The sequence below is a fragment of the Labeo rohita genome, chromosome 24 (genome assembly GCF_022985175.1).
Source record: "Labeo rohita strain BAU-BD-2019 chromosome 24, IGBB_LRoh.1.0, whole genome shotgun sequence".
NCBI lineage: Eukaryota > Metazoa > Chordata > Actinopteri > Cypriniformes > Cyprinidae > Labeo > Labeo rohita.
This window is the reverse complement of record NC_066892.1, coordinates 3,224,772-3,246,247: the sequence shown is the minus strand read 5'-3', so window position 1 is coordinate 3,246,247 and position 21,476 is coordinate 3,224,772. Positions and strand designations below refer to the sequence as shown.

At 35.3% G+C, this 21,476-nt stretch overlaps 1 protein-coding gene across 2 annotated transcripts; it reads right to left on the bottom strand.

Moving 5' to 3' along the window:
* Positions 1–770: 770 nt before the first annotated feature.
* LOC127156060 (katanin-interacting protein) lies at positions 771–20,934 on the bottom strand. Of its 2 annotated transcripts, none has more exons than XM_051098747.1 (27): positions 20,794–20,934; positions 18,480–18,565; positions 16,824–17,017; positions 16,644–16,741; positions 16,414–16,515; positions 15,345–15,446; positions 14,994–15,213; positions 14,644–14,772; positions 14,288–14,448; positions 14,100–14,185; positions 13,137–13,224; positions 12,740–12,949; positions 12,508–12,645; positions 9,900–10,728; positions 7,625–8,347; positions 5,831–6,045; positions 5,425–5,503; positions 5,024–5,201; positions 4,783–4,948; positions 4,463–4,656; positions 4,308–4,372; positions 3,037–3,147; positions 2,778–2,917; positions 2,482–2,583; positions 1,726–1,886; positions 1,105–1,190; positions 771–965 (listed from the first exon to the last, which is right to left on the bottom strand). In XM_051098747.1, exons 1-27 carry the CDS (start codon positions 20,803–20,805, stop codon positions 907–909), a joined length of 4,734 nt encoding a protein of 1,577 aa, XP_050954704.1. In that variant the 5' UTR covers positions 20,806–20,934; the 3' UTR covers positions 771–906. The 2 variants fall into 2 exon arrangements, with proteins under 2 accessions (XP_050954704.1, XP_050954705.1); XM_051098748.1 differs by having other exon boundaries at positions 14,100–14,182.
* Between the last annotated feature and the right edge of the window lie 542 nt (positions 20,935–21,476).

The window sequence follows — 21,476 nt, the reverse complement described above, 5'->3', positions numbered from 1 at the left end:
TCCGATTCAGATAAAATGACTTTTCCATTGGAGAAAGCAAATATTACGAAAGGAGGATGTTTTTATCAGCGGTTTGAACTCTCATTCTGACGGCACCCATTCACTGCAGAGGATCCACTGCTACATTTCTCCAAATCCGAAGAAGAAACAAACTCATCTACATCTTGCTTGGCCTAAAATGAGTACATTTTCAGCCAAAAACTAAAACTCAATCTTATACATTTTGAGAGATTGAATGACAAAACAAAAACCTCAAAATCACTCCTACTATAATCAACAAATCACAACAACTGCTAGAATTATTTGGTCTTTGCAAAGGGTCAGTAACAAAAATAATGACTGTTTCCAAGAAGTTTTCTTTCAAGGTAAAGTCTCGATATAAAATTGCATACCCAAAACATAGAAACAGTGACAAACAAATAAGAGATAGGTGATATTTAATAATAATTACAGTGGCTTTAATATGAGGTATACTGGCAGTATTTGCATAATATTTGTAAAAGTGTTTTGAATGATCTGTGAAAGACGGTGTAAATCTGAAATAGTGTGAATACTTAATGTTTCTGATATATTAGACTGTTTAAATATTTAAAATATGGCTGTAGGACATACAAGCTACAAATTCTTATTATCACAAGTGAATCTGACATCAAAAAATGAAATGTACTGGTGTGCATGTTATTACGCATTAACTTCCATCCAAAAATCACATGACGTGGTCAAAGGACACTTACTTTAAAAAGACTTATAACGTATAATACAACAACATCTTAGTAAAAACAAATATACAGCTTTATTGTACAGTTTAGGTGTGTGTGTTGAGGTTACTGAGTTTTCCAAATATTCCCAGAGGGTAAAGAAAAACAAAACCTGCTTTCATAATCCCTGAACCCTGCCGTCTTGCTCTCAGTATCGCTGCTTTCCGTGTTTCCGTACATCCGTCATGCAGGTTTTAGGCCGCAGAGCTGAAAATAAAACAAGTTTTTTTTTAAATTTGCAAACATACAGAAGGTAGCCGTTATATCAGCTTCATATAAAACAGCAGAAGTGCACGTATGCATGTCCTCATTAAGCTAATTAAACGTGTGTGATAATTGTGAGCACCTGGGTCAGCTGTTTGTTTCTTCTTGTGCTGGTGAATGATCTGATTCTCATTGGTTAATTTCACATCCTGGTCCTCCACATGGTTGCTATAATGATATAATGAATCCCTTAATGTGTTTTACTGACACAGGCACTTGTTTACATGAACACAAAATGCATCATAGGACAAAAATGCAGCCTGAAGGAACCGTAGGCTAGACAGATGAATATAAGAGCGATCACAGCTCATAGTTAATTTAAAACACACACACACACACACACACACACACACACACACACACTCTGTTTCTCAAGTCATCATCTGCTCTGTTTAGCATCACGCCCAGGGCATAAGAGAGCATGATCAGGCCAAACAATGAGTCAGTCAACAGCAGTTGTGCGTGTGCGTTTTGTCTGGGTTTGTCATTAAGTGCTCACTTTCAGCTGTGCGTGAGTTTAATACATTTAGGTGGGTGTTTAATTCTTCTTAATTCTTCTTGCAATCTTAAAAATAGAGTTTGCAAGGTGGTTTTTTCCAGTCTTGTGCAATAAAAAAAAACACATTTCTGTAAAAAAAAAAAGTTGCTCAAGTTGCTTAACACAAAAAAAGCACCACAGAAATATTAAATGCAATGCGTGTACCTGATAATTGTGCTTTTCTCTCGATGTGTGATTTGAGTGTTTTCTGTGAACAGTATGGTGTGGTAAGGAACGACAGGATCCAGGGTTGGCAGAATTCCTCGTGAAACGTTCTTCACACACTCTAAAATCCCGTTATACACTAACAAGTCATCGACTAGGAGCTAAACACACAAACACACACAATGAGTGAATTAATGCACATGAGCTCAGCTTACCAGATACAAAAAAACGAGAATGAAGCATTGAATTTTTACATTTGACAAGCATAGAAAACATTATTTTGTGAAGGTCTTTGATAGTTTTAATCAGCGAGGATGCATTAAATTGATCAAGAGTAACATTAAAGATATTTATAATGATTTAAAATATAATTATATTTCAAATAAATGCTGTTCTTTTAAATTTTCTATTCAAAGAATCCTGTTTTCAACTGACAATAATCAGAAATTTTTCATGAGCTGCAAATCAGCATGTGACACTGAAGCCTGGAGTAATGATGCTGAAAATTCAGCTTTGATCACAAGAATTAATTACATTTTACAATATATTCAAACAGAAAACAGTTATTTTAAATTCTAATAATATTTCACAATTTTTCTGTATTTTTGATCAAATAAATGCAAGCTTGGTGAGTCTTTTAAAAACATTAAAAATCATCCTCAAATCAATCCCAGACTTTTAAACGGTAGTGCATATTAAAAGTATTTTGCAGTTAAATATTTTAATGATGCAGAAATTTGTGTGGGTGTCTTTTACCCCAAATTCCTTGACTCCTCGCTGAGGTGTTTTGGAATAATTCCATAATTTAATCATGGAGACCGTCACTGGCTGGTCAAAGATGACATAGACACGGTTCACCTGGAAAAGACACAACAATAACATTCAATTCTGACCACTTAATGAGCATGATTTAGCAAAAATCACTTTGTTTATGGAAACTTCCTGATGACCCCTATGGGGTTTTCTTTAAAGCTTGTTTTGAGAAACAACAGTAATCAAAGGGGCGGAGCTTAGCTGATAAACCTACAATCAGACACACAGTTTAACCTCACCAGTCCAGGCAGCACTGGCGCGAGCCACATGTGTCGTCCGTCATGTGTGTTATTGATCCCCTCTATCAGTTTATCAGGTGTGCGGACGTCACCGCACACGTTATCCAGCACATTCACGCTGTCAGGGAACGCAGCGATGTCTGTGTGACAAATTATTAAAGAATATAATGTTATTTGAGCTATAAAGTGTCTTAGTCTTAAGTTATGTGTCTGTGGACCCATGATTCATTACTGAATGTGTGTGTGATCATAAGGATACTGTTGTCACTGAGCGGGATCTTCTGGTCATTCTGGTCATAGAACTCCAGTCCATTAAGGCCGATATAATACGGGTCGCCCCACGTCGTCAATAACTGCAATTGAAAGATAACTGACACACAATCAGTCAAGGAAAAATGCAAGAGATCTCAAACACACATAGAAATTATCAGAATGCATGGATCAGTAGACAAATGGATCTTTTGTAATGCTTTTGTGAATTGTCGGTGAATTGTTTCTGCCATATTTGCCAATAGCTGATAAAAATGTAACAGGTATACCCTGGCAATTTATTAGTCTAATAAAATTAATTATTTTAAATTATTTAATTTTTTAAAAATCTATCCATCTAGAAACAGATAAAAAAAAAAAAAATCAAAATAGAGTATATATAGTATGCGTGTGTGTATTTATTTATTTAATTATTTATTTATATTTCTAAAATAAATTGTGCATATATTTGTTTCAAATACACAATATGGATTACATCTTTATTTTTATTAATATAATAAAATAATTTATCTGAGATCATTTAGATTTTTAAATCTATCTATCCATCCATCTATCCGTCTACAGACAGATAAAATCTAAATTGATTATTTTGAATAAATTATATATACATGTCTAATTGAAATTCAATATATTTGAATTAAACAATTCAGACTATATCTTTATTTTTTTTATCTGTATAATACAAGAATTTATTTTAAATTATTTAGATTTTTTTAAATCCATCTATCTAGTCAGATAAAAAATGATTTCTAATAAATCATATTACACACACAAATATACAATTTCTAAAATAAATAAAAAATATATTTGAAATAATTTAGACTACATCTTTCATCATTTTTTATCTGTATTATACAATAATTAATTTAAAAATTAATACATTATTTTAATTTGTATATTATTGTTTTTTTAACTATCCATCTATCTATATTCAGATTTTAAAAACTACATTTATTATTTCTAATAAATTATATTACACATGTACAGATTATTTGTCAGATCTCACCAGGAATTATCTATTAACATTTACTTTATCCAATAAAGGTTAAAAATTATACATATAAGCTATTTTAATATTTAACTATTTTAATAGATAACTGTAAAATCTGACAGTACATTTATGACTAATAATGTTACTTGTGGTTAATTTGCTTGTAACACATAAACCAACAGCATATTTAGAGACTGATTTACTAAAACAGATATTGTAAGAAACAATTCATTTGTAATGAAATGTATAGTGAGCAAAAGTGAGGATACATCCGCACGGCATCAATGGAGCCTCATAGTCCATACTGGCCAACTCATCTCTCCTGTTCCCACCCCTGAAAACACACACAAATGACTTCATCCTTCAAGACGAGAGAATATGTTTAGGCAAGGTTGACTATAATAATATCAAAAGTGTGCTGTACCTGTCCTCTGTGTTTTTGCTGGTCGTAGTGAGTGATCTGTTATGGGCGGCAGTGCTCGTGTTGGACTGTATGTAGTCTATGAACAGAATCTCCTGTGCAAAGTCAAAGTGGCAATTGCCTGGTCCCTTGCGAATGAGAAACCCTCCGAGTGGAGAAATACACGTGCCGTCCAGGAACACATGCACAACTTTAACCTGGAGGAAACACATGGCTACATGAGGTACATGTGCTGAAAAACACAAGCTCACACATCTGTCGAATTTCAACAATCCATTCCAGTATAACTTGCTTGCATAACACAGCCCAGATTTTACGCTCACCCCTCTGTATGAGTCTTCAGGTGATTTGTTGTAGTTCCATATTCTGAGTCCAGCGATTGTCTGTGTCTGGCTGAACCGTACAGTGAGTGTGTGATCAGAAACGGATGTAAAGGGAATCAGCCACATGTGTTTATCATCTGTCGTGATGTTCATCCCATCAAACAACCTGACAGAAAAAAAAAACAGGATTTAGAAATCACACAATCTTAATTCTGATACACAGAATGTATCTTTCACTGACTTGTCCAGAGTTCGAAGGTCATTGCTGTACTCAGGGAGGTCGTTGAGGTCACGGGGTGACGCTGTTACCATAAAGACATCAACAGGAATGCTCTCACCGCCCTTACCGACGACCTCTAACCCCGTCAAACCCACATAGTGAGGGTCACCCCACGATGACAGCAGATTCAGCTGCAGAACTACAGAAATAAACAGAGTTGAAATATTCAATTCATGTTTATTTGTCATGTTTTTACAAACATCATTCCAAAGCAGCTTTACAGAAAATGCATGAAATATTTCTTCCATGCAACTACATATATATATATATATATATATATATATATATATATATATATATATATATGACATCTTGGTAGAGTTAGATAATTGAAAACCTGCTTTAATTTTGATGATACTCACTGCTGCCACTATAAAGTCCTGTTGTTTCCTCTCCAGTATCTGCACATGGTTCTACTGCAGCTATGTGGTCCACATCCATCTGAAGCAAAACATATCCCATGATTCAAATTTACACATTTTTTGACCTCAATAACGCATCACATGATCCTTAAGAAATAATTCTAATTTGCTGATTTGCTGTTGTTTAATCTGTTGTGGAAATATTTTTTTCTGAATTCCTTGATGAATAAAAAGATTAAAAGGACAGTGTTTACTTGAAATAAAATCTTCTCCAACATTGTCAATGTTCATACTGTCACTTTTGATCAATTTAATGCTTATTTGTATTCATTTCTTATTAAAAAAATATTACATGGAGCCAAAAATATCAATACAATATGAGCACTTCAAAAGCATTGTCACATACGTCAGTGTGCGTATCCTCTTTCCTGAACCCGGCCTGTGTGAACGGTCTCTCCTCTCCTTCACCGTCGGCTGTCCGGGGCCGCTGCAGCTCTTCTTCCTCTACGCCTGTTCCGCCCATCTCCATCTCACTCCCAAACGTGTCATCATACTGCGCCATGGCCTCCAGGATGTCATCATCTGTGGTGAACAGGATGGTATCGCCAAACTGATCTAATGCTGGGAAAAAAAAAAAGAAGAAGAAAAAAAAAAACAGAACCATGAGGAAGTTCATGTTAACATTAAATGAATTCAATATGAATGAAGTTGTCAAATTTTATACAGCTGACGTCAAAAGTTTACATACACCTTGCAGAATCTGCAAAATGTTAATTATTTTAAAAAAATAAGAGGGATCATACAAAATGCATGTTCTTTTTGTGTTACTGACCTGAATAAGATATTTCACATACTGTAAAATACGTTTACATATAGTTCGGAAGAGAAAATAATAGTTGGATTTATAAAAATGAACCCCTTTGAGAAGTTGACACATGCTTGATTCTTACTGTGTTGTTACATGAATGATCCACAGCTGTGTTTTTTTTGTTTAGTGATAGTTGTTTGTGAGTCCCTTGTTTGTCCTGAACAGTTAAACTGCCCACTGTTCTTCATAAAAATCCTTCAGGTCCCATACATTATTTGGTTTTGCAGCATTTTTGTGTATTTGAACCCTTTCCAACATTGACTGTATGATTCTGAGATCCGTCTTTTCACAGTGAGGAAAACTGAGGGACTCATATGCAACTATTACAGAAGGTTCAAATGATCACTGATGCTTCAGAAGGAAAAATTATGCATTAAAACCTGGGCATGAAAAACTTTTGCACAGAATGAAATGTACATTTTTCTTATTTTGCCTAAATATTATATTTTTCATTTAGTACTGCCTTTAAAAAGCTCCATAAGATACTTACATGTTTCCCAGAAGACAAATTAGGTTAAATTTACCCTTATCTTCAAATTCAAAAAGTGTTCACCACCCAGCTCTTAACACAGCACCCGGGCTGTTTCTCCTTCAGCATTTGAACCTTCTGTAATAGTTGCATATGAGTCCCTCAGTTGTCCTCAGTGTGAAAAATGGATCTCAAAATCATACAGTCATTGTTGGAAAGGGTTCAAATACACAAAAATGCTGGAAACCCAAAGAATTTGTGGGACCTGAGGAATTTTTCTGAAGAACAGCAGGCAGTTTAACGGTTTAGGACAAACAAGGGACTCATGAACAACATCACTAGACAAAAAAAGTATTAAGTATTAAGAATCAATTGTATATAAACTTTTGAACTATTATTTTCTCTTGTGGACTATATGTAAACCTCTTTTATGTGAAATATCTTATTCAGGTCAGTACTAAATAAAAAATAACATGCATTTTGTATGATCCTTCTTGTTTTGGTAAAATAATTTACATTTTGCAGATTCTGCAAGGTGTGTAAACTATTGACTTCAACTGTAGTAAAACTCCCACAGATGTAGCAGAAAACATCTGGCTCATATTTGCATAATTCTAACCATGAAATCAAAATTAGCCATATAACTAATCATCAGAATCATTCAGACGAGTGAAAATGGGCTGAGAATTGCACAAACAGTCGTAATCTGGCTTCGAGGAAGACTCTCTGCGGCAATTTTTCTGCAGATGAAGGGATAACATAAGACTTGTCCACCTTACAAATGCTTGTCAAAAGCAAAAATGATTTTGCTTTTGAAATCAGCACCTCAAAATTAGTAAGGAACGTGATGTTTATGTCTGTACCTCCAGAAAGTGTTCCAGAAGCTTTGGCGATCTCCCCACGGAAGATACCACGTCCATCGAGAACCATTTCCATTTCTCTCGCTCCTCTGAATGAGTGAATCCTGGACTTGTTGTAATTCCAAACACGGATCATCGCAAGGCAACATCTAACACCCAGATCCATGCTGATGATGTGCTTGCGACCCGGCGTGAACGGGGCCAGCCAGAGGTGCATGTCATCCTGAGTCCGGTGTACGCCATCTATTAAGTTAGTAACAACACGTGGGTCTTTCCCGTAGGCTGGCAAAATATTGATATCAGGTGGGTCGGCTGTGATGTGGACCGGTGTGACCGGCTCACCGGTGGAAGAGAAGATCTCGATACCATTGAGGCCGACATAGTGACGGTCGCCCCACGTGGACTGGATGTTAATGACAAGGTGCCGGCCTTGTGGGAGAACAGGGATCTCGAAGTCCTCATCGGGGTCGCGAGGGTCATCTTCGGGATCGTCAGAATCAGGGAGCGCCGGTGCGGAGGGGCGTCGAGTGGCAACGGGTGACGGACGGGACTGACGCTGAACAAACTCGTCGAAAATATCTCCCTCCAGACCCATGTTGGAGATTCGTCCTCGCTGACACTGGTTGAACTTTGTTAACGAGTCCCAGGATTCCATTAACGGGTCATCCGGTTCGCACCAATGAGGTTTTGGTCTTCTGTTACGGACGGATGCCGGGCTGCTTTCCTCTATGGCAAGAAGAACAAACAGATAAAATTAGGCAAATGTGCATAATAGACGTGCATAAATTCATGGGGAAGTACGATTAGCTGCATTTCAGTTTATATATTTCTAGTATGCACTGGTGATGGGTAAATATGAAAGGTTTAAGACACAGCAAAAAATTCTTGAAACCTCAAACTCCCTGCATTTGAGTCTGAATCCAATTATCCTGAAATAAATGTGAAACACTGCTGTAAACTCATTTCACTTCAAATAAGAAGGGCGGTATTTAATTTTATCCCTTGGGAAATAGTGGGTGTTACATAGTATTTTAGAGCCAAAGCATTTGACAAACATTACAAAGATAAGCATCTATATATTTAATAATGCTCCTGGCCTTAGGTTGTTTTTTCCATATGTTTGGGAGGCCTCTATAATTTTGCAAATGAACTCATTATTTGTAGCAATAGCCAACAATACATTGTAGGGGTCAAAATGATCGATTTTTCTTTTATGCCAAAAATCATTAAGTAAAGATCATGTTCTATGAAGATATTTTGTACATTTCCTACTATTTTTGATTAGTAATATGCATTGCTAAGAACTTCATTTGGACAACTTTAAAGGTGATTTCCTCCACATTTAGATTTTTTTTTACATCCTCAGATTCCAGATTTTCAAATAGTTGTATCTCAGCCAAATATTGTCCTTTATTTTATTATATTATAAATACTATTATTATATTTTCCCCCAAAATTCTGTTAATTTCATAGAAATTTATCATAAGAAATGTCTAATAAATTAACTCCTAAAACTTTAACAGTTTAGTTCAGATCAGTTTTCTAAAATGTGATTGCATGAAAAACAACAATCAACTGACTTTTTTGTCAGATAAATAAGTAAAAAAAAAAAAAAAAGTCAAATAAGGTGTAATGAAATTAAATGAAAATATAACAACTGATTTACAACCAAAAATGTATTAAATGAGGTGAAAAATAAGGTGCTGCTAATGAAATGAAAAAGAAGATATAACAATTACTTAATTGTATTTTTTGTTGTTTTTTTGCACAACAGAAATTAGAACATCTAATGAAAAATATCTGTATTATTTTGTGTATATATATATATATATATATATATATATATAACTATTAACTATTTTAGAATTATAATTGTTGCCATTATTATTACCACTTTGAAAAGTAGGCTTTACCATGCAATACCAATATACATCTTAATTTCTTTAAGTTAAAGCAAACCTGTTGTCAAAATCTTAGATGAAACCACACCGCTCATTCACTCTAGGCTAAATATGTAAAAAAAAAAAAAAAAAAAAAAGTAAAGTTTCTCAAAATGTTTTTTTCCCCCCTGATAAATACTGATATATCACCCAGTCTTAGAACTAACTGCAACAATCCTGTCTAGCAATAAGGACTGTGGGTAATTTTATACCAAAAAGGCATCTGAGAAACTTTGTCATATTTTCAGTGCACAATAATTTGCAAAAAAACTAACCCTAATCTTACATACGACTCTAGATGGCTAGGACGCTGCTTTAGTTTAAGTTAAGAAATGCACCTGTTGCTGTGAACTCCGGCTGTGTTTTGTTCATAGACCGTGCTGAACCCCTCCTGCCACTGATGGGCCGCTCCGTCCTCTCAAACCGCTCATCCCACAGGTCCAATCCTTGATCCAACCGATCGGTCAAGTGCTGCTCAAAGTGCGAATCTTGTTCTGTCCTCAAGTAATTCAATCCCAAATCAGGGTCCAAATCTAATGAATCAGAGCTGAATTCGCCAGACGCCATTCTCTGCAGGCCCTTGTTGCTGGAGGCCTCTTTGCAGGCACGCACAGGGTTGCACGAGATGTCAGGCAGCACTGAGTGTTTGGATTTGGTCTCAGCTGTATTCTGTGACTGGAGCCACTGAGGACGCTCTCGTTCCCGAGACGCTTCGGCCTCGTCGGTTGCGGTACGATTCAGCGGCTGGAGCCAATGTGGAATCCGACTGGAGGAGGGTTGCGTGGTCACCGTCTTCATCACCTCGGTCCGGCCAGCGGGTAACGTGAGGTCCAGAGGCGGCGAGTCGTCTCTTTCTAGAGTGTCTCTTTGCATTTCTGCAGCACAGCTGCCAGGGTTAACTAGGTCAGATTTGTCCTGCCTGGTTTCTACTACAGAGACATCAGCATTTGACTCCTGAGGCTCTGGGTCATGTGGGCTGTAGTCTTGCAGACTGTGTCCTGAAGAGACAGGGCTTGGAGAGGTGCACTCTGGGAGATGTGGTTCCTGGAGCTCAATGGAGTTGCTGTAGTCAAAGACCTGGTTACCACAGCCCTTGTCCAACTGACCCTCGAACACCAGAGTGCTGTTCACATACAAGCGCACAAGTCGCGCGCCAATGTCCAGATCCTGTCAGAAAAACATGCATAATTTAATAGATCAATACATTTGAGTTTTACCATATGCAAACACATCTGGGTAGTTATACAATAAAATATGACATGAATTTTCATAAAAGTACACACAAGCTCTATTCAGAAGGTTAACTGCTTCTAATGGGGTGAATGAGAGGGGGAAAAAAAACAAAATAATAACAAAAAATTACATCATTTAAATGTATGTGTGTGTTTTGACTACCAGTCAAAAGTTTTTGAAAAAAGTTTTGTTTTTTTAAGTCTCTTCTGCTCATCAAGCCTGCATTTACTTAATCCAAAATACAGCAAAAACAGTACAATTTTGAAATATTTTTACTATTTAAAATAACTGTTTTCTATTTGAATATATTTTAAAATGTAATTTATTTCTGTGATCAAAGCTAAAAATTTTTAGCATCATAACTCCAGTCTTCAGTGTCACATGAACCTTCAGAAATCATTCTAATATGCTGATTCGCAGTTCAATAAACATTTTATTATTATTATTATCATCAATATTTAAAACAGTTGAGTACATATTTTTCAAAGATCAGCTGATTTAACTGAAATAAAAAGCTTTTGTAGCATTATACACTATACCATTTAAAAACAGTCAGTATAATTTTTTTTTTCTTTTTTGGGAAAGAAATTATAGAAATTAATACTTTTATTTAACAAGGATGCTTTAAATTGATGTGATGAATTAAAAGTGATGATAAAGACATCTATAAACGTCACAAAAGATTTCTATTTCAGATAAATGCTGTTCTTCTGAACTTTCTATTTATCAAAGAAACCTGAAGAAAATCTAATCTGCTGTTTTCAACATAATAATAATAATAATAAATATTTTTGAGCAGCAAATCAGAATATTAGAATGATTTCTGAAGGATCATGTGACTGGAGTAATGATGCTAAAATTCAGCTTTGAGATCACAGGAATAAATTACATTTTAAAAAAGTAATCAAATTTATATATTTATTATTTGGATCAAATAAATGCAGGCTTGGTGAGCAGAAGAGACTTCTTTAAAAAAAAAACATTAAAAAACTTACTGTTTAAAAACTTTTGACTGGTAGTGTATATAAACACTAATCTTTTATCATTTACAATTATTATAACTTACATCAAAGTCTAATACTTAGAGTAAGGGGTTTGTTGAAATAACTCATTCTAAGTCTATGTCATAGTAACAGTGATGCTTGTTTTAGCGACAGCTACACACTGCAGACTACAATAAAACAAAGATACAGGAGGGACATCCATACAGTGCTATGTCAACACTTACACAATCTCTCACACAGAGACACAACTCACAGCCTACCGTTGAATCTCTCCGTGTCTGTATGTCAGTTAGCATGTAAATAGATGTTCATGTCAGAGACTAGTGCATGATCAGACTGACAGGACGCTGGTGTGGGGGAGCTAAACTCAGTTAATCCCTACGGCTAATCTCCAACTGTTCTACATACACACACACACACACACACACACACACACACACTCAGTCACATTAACACTTTTTTAGTTTTTGCATGAATTGTTGTCTTACAATAGTGCAAGAAAACACAATATCTCTTCTTTACATTTACATTACATTGGCGTTTGCTCACAATTTTCAGACGCACAACTTCTACGCCCACAGATGAACATTAAAGGACTCTTGATTCAGATCAAACAATCATCTAGAACACCCTAGCAAAACAGTATGTCTTGCTGATAAACACTGAATTGATCATTTGCATTGGACACACCACTTTTCGCTGTACTTACATTAAGGCTGTGGTTATAATTCCAAATTTTGATTCGAGAGATATTGAAGTTCGGAGATCGCTCCACATTCCTGATGATAAAATACAGCTGGACTGGCGGGTGGAATGGACATACCCACATGTGACGCTCTTTTGTGGTCTAAAAGCACAGAGATATGGAATACATGCTACTTTTTTGCATCAGTTATTATCTTTAATGTACAATAGTATGTTTTCTCCACACAAAGACTTACTTTAGTTTTTCCATTGACGAGGGCAGCCAGATTTCCCGGCTGGTCCGTATTGCGAATATCAAGGTCATGTGGCGACACGTAGAGCTTGCGATTTTGCGGACAGAAAAACTGAACTTCCGTGAGCCCCACCTGACCCGGGTGACCCCAGTTTGACATGATCTCCATGGTAACGTAAACAGTGGGCGTCACCTGCAGGGCTGCTTCCCTATGCTGTCATGCAAATATAGAATATATGATTGAATCACATAAAGACCTACTAGCGGTTGGTAATCTTGGTAGTCCACCTTAATTACACTGGTTAGAGCTGGTTGAATGATCACACCTTGTGATGTTTTTTTTTTTTTATTCACAGGTCACTTGTCTACTGTACAAGACATGTTAAATCAGATACACTCACAGTTAGAGTAAAGCTGCTGCTTTCAGTGAGATCAGACTTATCGTCAGCATCGATTCTCTCTAGAGCTTTTAACAAACACTTCTGCTGCCTAAAAGAGAGATGAAAAAAAAAGTGTTACAGTGTTAGTTATAGTGTTAAACTTAGTGTTAAAACTTTTTAAAAATAGAATTATGTAGTTGCACACTGCTGTTCTATACTAAATGATGGTGCGCTATTGTTTTTTGGTTTTATTTGTTGTAAAAGTACACTAAAAAGGCATTTATAATATTACATGACATGTCTATTTCAAATAAATACTGTTCTTTAGAACTTGCTATTCGAAGAAAAAACAGCACAACTGTTTTTAACGTTGATAATGATAAGAATTGTTTCTTGAGCAGCAAATCAGCATATTAGAATGATTTCTGGAGGATCATGTGACACTAAAGACTGGAGAAATGATGTTGAAAATTCAGCTTTGCATCACAGAAATAAATCACATTTTAAAATATATTTATGCAGAAAACAGTTATTTTAAACTGCAATAATTTTTCACAAAATTGCTGATTTTTCTGTATTTTTTTAAACAAATAAATGCAGCCTTGGTGAGCAGAAGAGACTTTATAAAGTCAAAAACACTAATAAAAAAATAATCATACAAACTCAAACTTTTAACTCAAATTCTGATGGTGCAAAAAAATCTAAATATTGAGAAAATTGCCTTGAGAAAGTTGTCCAAATGAAGTTTTTGCAATGGATATTACTAATGAAAAATTAAGTTTTTATATATTCACGGTAGGAAATGTGCAAAATATCTTCATGGAACATGATTTTTACTTAATATCCTAATGATTTTTGGCATAATAGAAAAATGTATCATTTTGAAACATACAACATAGTTTTAGCTATTGCTACAAATATACCCATGCTACTTATGTTTGGTTTTGTGGTCCAGGGTCACATATAGGCTTGAGGACTGTATACCTTGGTTCCATGAGAGCGATTCTTCGCATAGCTCTGCTAACCCGATACTGATCGTCATCATCATCATCTTCCTCCTCCTCCTCCTCCTAAAAACATGCAGGCTACATTATCTATTACTTATTTATATATGGCAAAGCATTCTATAGATACATGCTGTAACTGTTGCATTCATGTAAATGAAGCTCTACCGGCGTGTGTCTGGTCATACTCCTCTCTTGCTGGTGTGTTTGCAGCGGTGAGTTTTCTCTCTGCAGGGCCTGAAACACGACGGCAGCCGTTTCCTCCGAATCTCGCTCCTCCTGCACCTTACGAGCCGCAGACAGGGGGCGTTCTATACGACTGCACGGCCCTGCAAGAACACAAATCATATGTTAGTGTCTTCAGAACTGGTGCTGTACGTGTTGCTGCCTATTAAGCCAGCAAACTTAAATGGCAGCATGGTCACAATGTGTGCTGCAATGCAGACCAGACTTCGTTCATATTTCACTATAAACTGTTAATGTTTGCAAGCATATACTGATGAGTAAGTGTGAGTAACACGTACGTGACATCTCCGGTCTGCTACCAGATGTTCTCTCTGCCGGTCTCCTGACGGTGACTGGTTTGGTGGGGATGTACGACTCCATGTTGTCCTTTCTTTTAGCAGAGAGAGGGTGTTCGATCTTTCGCCCACCTGCACACAAAAAATGTTGAGGAATCAATAATATAAAAAAAAAAAAAAAAAAAAAAAATTATTAGTATTTATTTATTATTTTTAGTTATCCTGAGTATTATTGCTGAATAAATTTTAAATATTATTTTAAAAATTATTAAACGAAACAGGAAATATTACAATTAAAATATATATATATATGAAAAATAACATGCTTTGGTACTGCTGTGAGAAATCATTACCTTGCGAGGAGGGGCTGAATTCCAGCATGATAAGGTCACCATGGCTGAGCTGCTTGCTGATTGGCTGGCTTGTGGGTTGGGCAGGAAGTGTGAGGTCAGGGAGGCTGTCGCTGCTCTCCTCTCTCTCGATCTGCTCCTCGATCCATTCCTCCTCCGACTCCTCTCCAGCTGAGTCTCGACTGCTGCGTCTGACACTCACCTCCAGGCTGCGTCTCAGTGCCTAAAACACACAAACACTGGTCAAGTATTGAGTAGGCAGACAAACCTATTTTCATATGAATTTTGGGTGAACTACCCTTTTAAGAGCAATGCAATGTTTTTGTATCTCCTCAAGCGACAATTCCTACTCACCTTGACCTGGTCAGCATTCAGAAGAACCCTGTCGACCGGCTCTGGCTCACTGCGTGACCTCAGACCAACATTACGTGATGCTTTACTGCTGTCGTGAGCAGACTGAGAGGAACAAGGTTTTATAGTCGTTATAATTGATCTGGAGATCAAAATGCAATACTAAATACTAATTCTCGAAACAGTTTTCTGTATGCATGGAACACCCAGATGACATCAACAATACACAATATATACATTTTTTGAAAATGAGATTTATACATACATTATACATATTTGGCCGAGATAAAACTATTTGAAGAACTGGAATCTGAGGGTGCAAAAAATCGAAATATTGAGAAAATCGCCTTTAAAGTTGTCTAAATGAAGTTCTTAGCATTGCAAATTACTTATCAAAAATTAGGTTTTAAATTTTATATTTATGGTAGGAAATTTACAAAATATCTTCATGGAACATGATTTTTACTTAATATCCTAATGATTTTTGGCATAAAAGAAAAATCAATAATTTTGACCCAATGTATTGCTACAAATGTACCCATGCTACTTTCAACTGGTCTTGTGGTCCAGGGTCACAATTATGAAATACTGCAAATTTAGAAATATTTTTTTATGGCAACGCTCATAACAAAAATTGATGTTTTGGAATTTGGAGTTTCCTGTCCTATAATAATAAATCAAGCTATTATCACATCTTCTTTGTAAAGAATTCTTAACATTTGAATGAAAAAATATATGTGTAAAAAAGTATAATAATAAATTATTTTAAAAAATAAACTTGAAATAATATAGATAAAACTATACACTTAAAATGAGGGAAAAAAATAAATAAATAAAAAAAATTGCTGGCCAGTGAAAATGTTGACAGGTTAAATAAAATAATAAAATAATCAGAATTACTGGCCCAATTAGACAAAAAAAAAAACGAAATAAAAAAACTGAAAAGCCTGTACGGTTACATAACTACAAAATATACTGTTTATCCCTTCTATATTTTAATACACATGTTGATATGCAGCATTATTCCTGAGATGAAAATTGGACAATAATGAACACACACACATATTCTCACCTCCATATTCGCACTCTCGTACGGCTCAAAGTCATCGGAGTATCTGTGCTCTGGTGAAATCTTCACTTTATTTCCTTTCTCAGTGCAGATGTACACAGATTCCTATAGCAATGTGCATAAAGTTAAAGTGCAGTGCCTTATTGAAAAAAACAGGATGACAAAACTTCAGTTCATAAAGCATATCTACTGTGGAATGAGTGTTTGGTGACTTATTAAGCCATTAGAAGTACCTGCACCCATCGTCGTCTCTGTGTTTTCTCAGGTGCCGTGCGGCTCCTCTGTTTCTGTCGATTGACCGCACAATCCTCTCCACTCTCTCTGGATGAATCTATGTAAACACGGCCACTTTATTTCATTCAGACACTCACAGTAAACCTGTACTCATACGTGAGCATGTGGTGAGTGTTTACCTGCAGTGCGTGTGTTTCTCTGTGTTGGTGGATGGGCTGCTACTGAAGGCTGGACGGTTTTCCTGCTGGATCGGCTGTTCTGAGGCGCATTAGCAGTGCTGACATGAGCACCGTTGATGTACAGATTGAAGCCCTGCTCTAAAAGCTCCAACTCGGCCTGTTGAGGGTCCTTCCTCTGCAGTCTTTTCAACGCCCTGAGAAAGAGCACAAAACACTCACTAGCTGATTGTCTGACAATGACTGAGGGAGAGAAAAATGCAGGTAATTAGCAGGAAATAGAGGTATTTATACAACAGCTATTAAAGTTTATTAACTTCATTATTCAGGTATTTCACACTACATTTAACTTTATGCAACATATCATTTTTGATCACATGCATGTGGTTTTATGTCTTGAAAACTTCTGGGTTCCTGTAACATTTGGTTGTAAATTTTGTGGGGTCTGTAAGATTTTTGTACTGTTTCTGAAAGACGCCTCTTATGCTTAGCAAGGTTGCATTTATTTGATCGAAATTTACAGGAAAATTGTTAAATATTATTACAATTTAATATAACTATTTTCTATGGGAATATGTATTAAAATGTACTTTATTCCTGTAATCAAAGCGGAATTTTCAGCATCACTACTCCAGTCTTCAGTGTCACATGATCCTCCAGAAATCATTTTAATATCGTTATTTACTGATCAAGAATTATTTCTGTTTATTATTAATGTTGAGAACAGTTGTGCTGGTTCATAATTTTATGGAAACCATGCTAAAAGTTATTTTTTACACAATTTTCTGATGATTAGAAAGCTCAAAGAACATTTATTTGCAACAGAAATCTTTTGTATGATCATAATTATCTTTACTGTCACGTTTGATCAATTTAATGCAACCTTGCTGCATTAATTTCTTTAAAAATGCATAATTTACAGATATTTTTGCCACCCTAGTGTAATAATAATTAAGCAGTAGAAAAAAAATAAACATTAAAAAATAGATTAAAAAACATGCATTAAAATGTAAAATTAGATATAAATAAAAAATAAATATTTAATTTATTAATTTAATATTTAATATAATATATATATATATATATATATATATATTTTTTTTTTTTTTTTTTTTGTTCAGAAAAAAGCCTTATCGTTAAACCCTTCCCTAAATTATTAGTAGATTTAATTTTAGAGAATAATATTTGTAATGAATCATTAGTAATAATATATTTCTAATAATATTAGATTTAAATTAAATTTTAATTATTTGACTTTTTAGCATGCCAATATCTCTAATAACACAGTAAACAAGACAAGACTTGAATGCGACTCAGAGAATTCTGAATCATCATGTGTGCGTTCTGGAGAAAGACAAGATTTTGTTTCACTGGCAGCTGGTTATTTACAAGCAGCTGACTTCAAAGATCACACGTCACTTAACGCTACAAATTTCCACGGTCAGTTTGAATTTCACTCCAGCAGGCTTTCAGCCAATCAGAGCGTCTCATTAGCGGGTCCAATCTTGTAGAACGTCACATGGACGAGCAGGGTTTGCATGCGATTCCTGCTCTGCTTGTAATCGTAGCCATATCATTCAATTTGAGCTCACACAGTTAACCTATTTTTGCGTTATCTGACCTGTGTTTGTACGTTTGTGTTTGGGTGTGCCATCAAACCTGTTTTTGTGCTGCAGGTTGATTAAATATTCATCCAGCTTCTCCTCAGCAGAGGAGTGTTTTCCTCCCCTGCTCCTCCTGAGCTCCTGCAGACAACACAGACTTTCAGTCAATCTGAACAATATGAGACACCAGATGATATATAAAGCTGCACAAACACAGAGAGACAGATGGGATGGAATAGGAATCTCAAGGAATTTCCTATTCATTTGATTATTATAGTTTCTAAACAATTCTTTTAGCAATTTTCATTCAGAATCCATAATAATGCTTCCATAATAAAGTTTCTCACATCAAAATGCACCCACATATTTGTTTAGAGCTGTTTTGGCTTGTAAACAGTGCTTGATCTGTGAATATTTCTCTCCTGATTCAGACCAGATGACTTTTCAAACGAAGAAAGCAATATTATGGATATTATATCCCATATTTTGCCCAGAAGTGACGGTTTAGGGTTAAAAATGTCTTAATGATGAATTTGTTTCTTACAAACATGCAGCTTTTGGCTTCTCAAGATGTTTATTGATGGACTGTGGAATACTTATGGATTATTGTGATGTTTTTAATCAGTTGTTTGGACTCTCATTCTGACGGCACCCATTCACTGCAAAGGATCCATTGGTCAAGTGACATCTGTTCCCATGAAGAAAAAACTCACCTACATCTTGGATGGCCTGACAGTGAGTACATTTTTAACAAATTTTTATTTTTGGGTAAACCAATAACTCTTGAGTCTGAGTTATCATTGAAAAGAATCAGTTCGTAAGAGTCATTTCGATTATATGCTTGTTGCATGCAACCAGCAAGAATGTCACAACAGAAAGAACGTGAGAGACAGACATGAAAGAAGAGAGACAGATGTGAGAGACAGAGACTCTTACAGAATCTGCACTGTTTTTCAATCACAGCATCTGGATACTACAGAGGAGCGTGAAACCAGAAGAGAAGAGAGAAAACAGACAGGAAAAAGAAGAAAAGGTGTGAGTGAGATTTAAAGCTGACAACAAGAAGATCTGCTCCTGAATGGAAAGAACATTATTTTAATACGCAGCTCGTGTCCACTGCAAATAACACATCTAATCACAAGTCAGCAATGTAAAATCAGAGTAAATCACTGTACTGATGCTGTAACAGATCTACTTGGCTTTCAGCATTAATAAACAACATATTTTTCTTTGACCAGGAAAGCTACAAGGCTTTTTTTAAGATGTCCTTTTAAAAGGAAAATATGTTTATTATATTACTATTTTATTATTTATTGTATTATTTTTGTTATTATTTTACATACTTTTATTATTATTATTATTATTATTAAGCTTTTGTATGACACATAAAAGCATCTGCCAAATGCATAATATAATGTTCATTTTTTAACATTTGTGAATCATGTCAAAACTGTTATTTTAAAACTGTTATTGTGCTTTATCTCTCAATTTGTTATTTTAGTACCTTTAAGACAATTATACTTTTTTATACTTTTAATTAGTTTATGATTTTTTACTTTTTTTATTTTAAGATTTTCTGTTTTCATTTTAATTTAATTTTTTTGTTGTTGTTGTTATTTTAGTACATCAAATGAAAGTAAATGTGAAAGTTGAAATAAATAATATATTTTATTTTATTTCAGTTATTTCAGTTTTTTTTTTTTTTCCTCCCCAAGTAACAAAACTGTTTTTTTTGTTTGTTTGTTCGTTTTTTTTTAAATGGTTTTAGTTTAGTTAACTATAATAACCCTGGTCTGAACATGTTGTTTCAAGCTTTATTTTCAGTACATAATCTTCCTGCATTAAAATAAAATGCAAACAATAACGGTTTTTAAGTACTATTTGGCTAAACAAGGGATCATTTATTGAGCTGCACTGATGCATAAGGCAGAAACTGCTAAAACAAACAGCATATATCTCATTCTAGAAAAAAAGGATACTAGTTAACACTGCATAACTTAACTTACTAATTAACACTATATGATTTTAAACACCTTAATTGATGTGTATAACGTTACACGTGTAATAATGCTTTGTCAATGTAATGCTTTTGTTTGCACCAGGTTCCAAAGCTTATACTAAACTCAGTAGTTCCAAAGCTAACCTAGTCTTAACCCTGATATCAGCTGTACAAACTAACCAGACAAATAAACCGATCAGATCAGATGTTATACAGATGTTCACATGCTGAAAACTAGCCTCTCTGCTAACAACACAAACAAACCCTCTCCGCCATTCAATTCTACGACATAAATCATCATATTTACTCTGGTATTAATTTCTACATACCGTGAAATAAACATGTTGGATAATAAAAGCTGTCAACTTACAGTCCATGACATTTCTCAGCTGAAATCGCCGTTCTGTTTGCAGGAGCGTCTGTGTGTTGTTGCGTTCAGTGAGGGCTGGTAACCAGGAGAGACACTGACCAATCACAGCGCGCAATCGAAACACATTCCCCGCCCACCTAACTGTAACTACGAGACATTGACCAATCACAGCGCGCTATCGAAAAAAGGCACGTTAACAGCAGAAACGCTGCCCAATCACAGCACGTCTTATCATTAGAAGATCCGCCCACACAGGTGAGGGCAACGCAGAACGCTCGTGCATACACAACTGTCAGTCATTTCAATGATAAATTAATTTTAAAATTAAAAATAAAGATTTTTTTCAGTTTTGTTTTTCTTTTCTTTGCTCAACTTTATTAATTTACATGATGGAAAAAAAAGAAAAGTTAAATAAGAACTAAAGTTAGTCCTTGTTCAGTGAAGGATTGCGAGCTGATTGAGAGGCTGTCAACTAAAGTTAAACACTGTTTAACCATCTTTAAACTGTTAATATTACCATACCTGTTTCAGTTTAATAACCCATTATGATACTCGCAGTGTTTGCCGTTTTCCCCCCAAAATTATGTCACTTCCTGCAGGCTGGTGTCATAAAGGAAATGGCTTTTGGAAATTTTACCAAAGACTAACAGGATGAAACTAGATGAGTAAAGTTTGAGAACAAA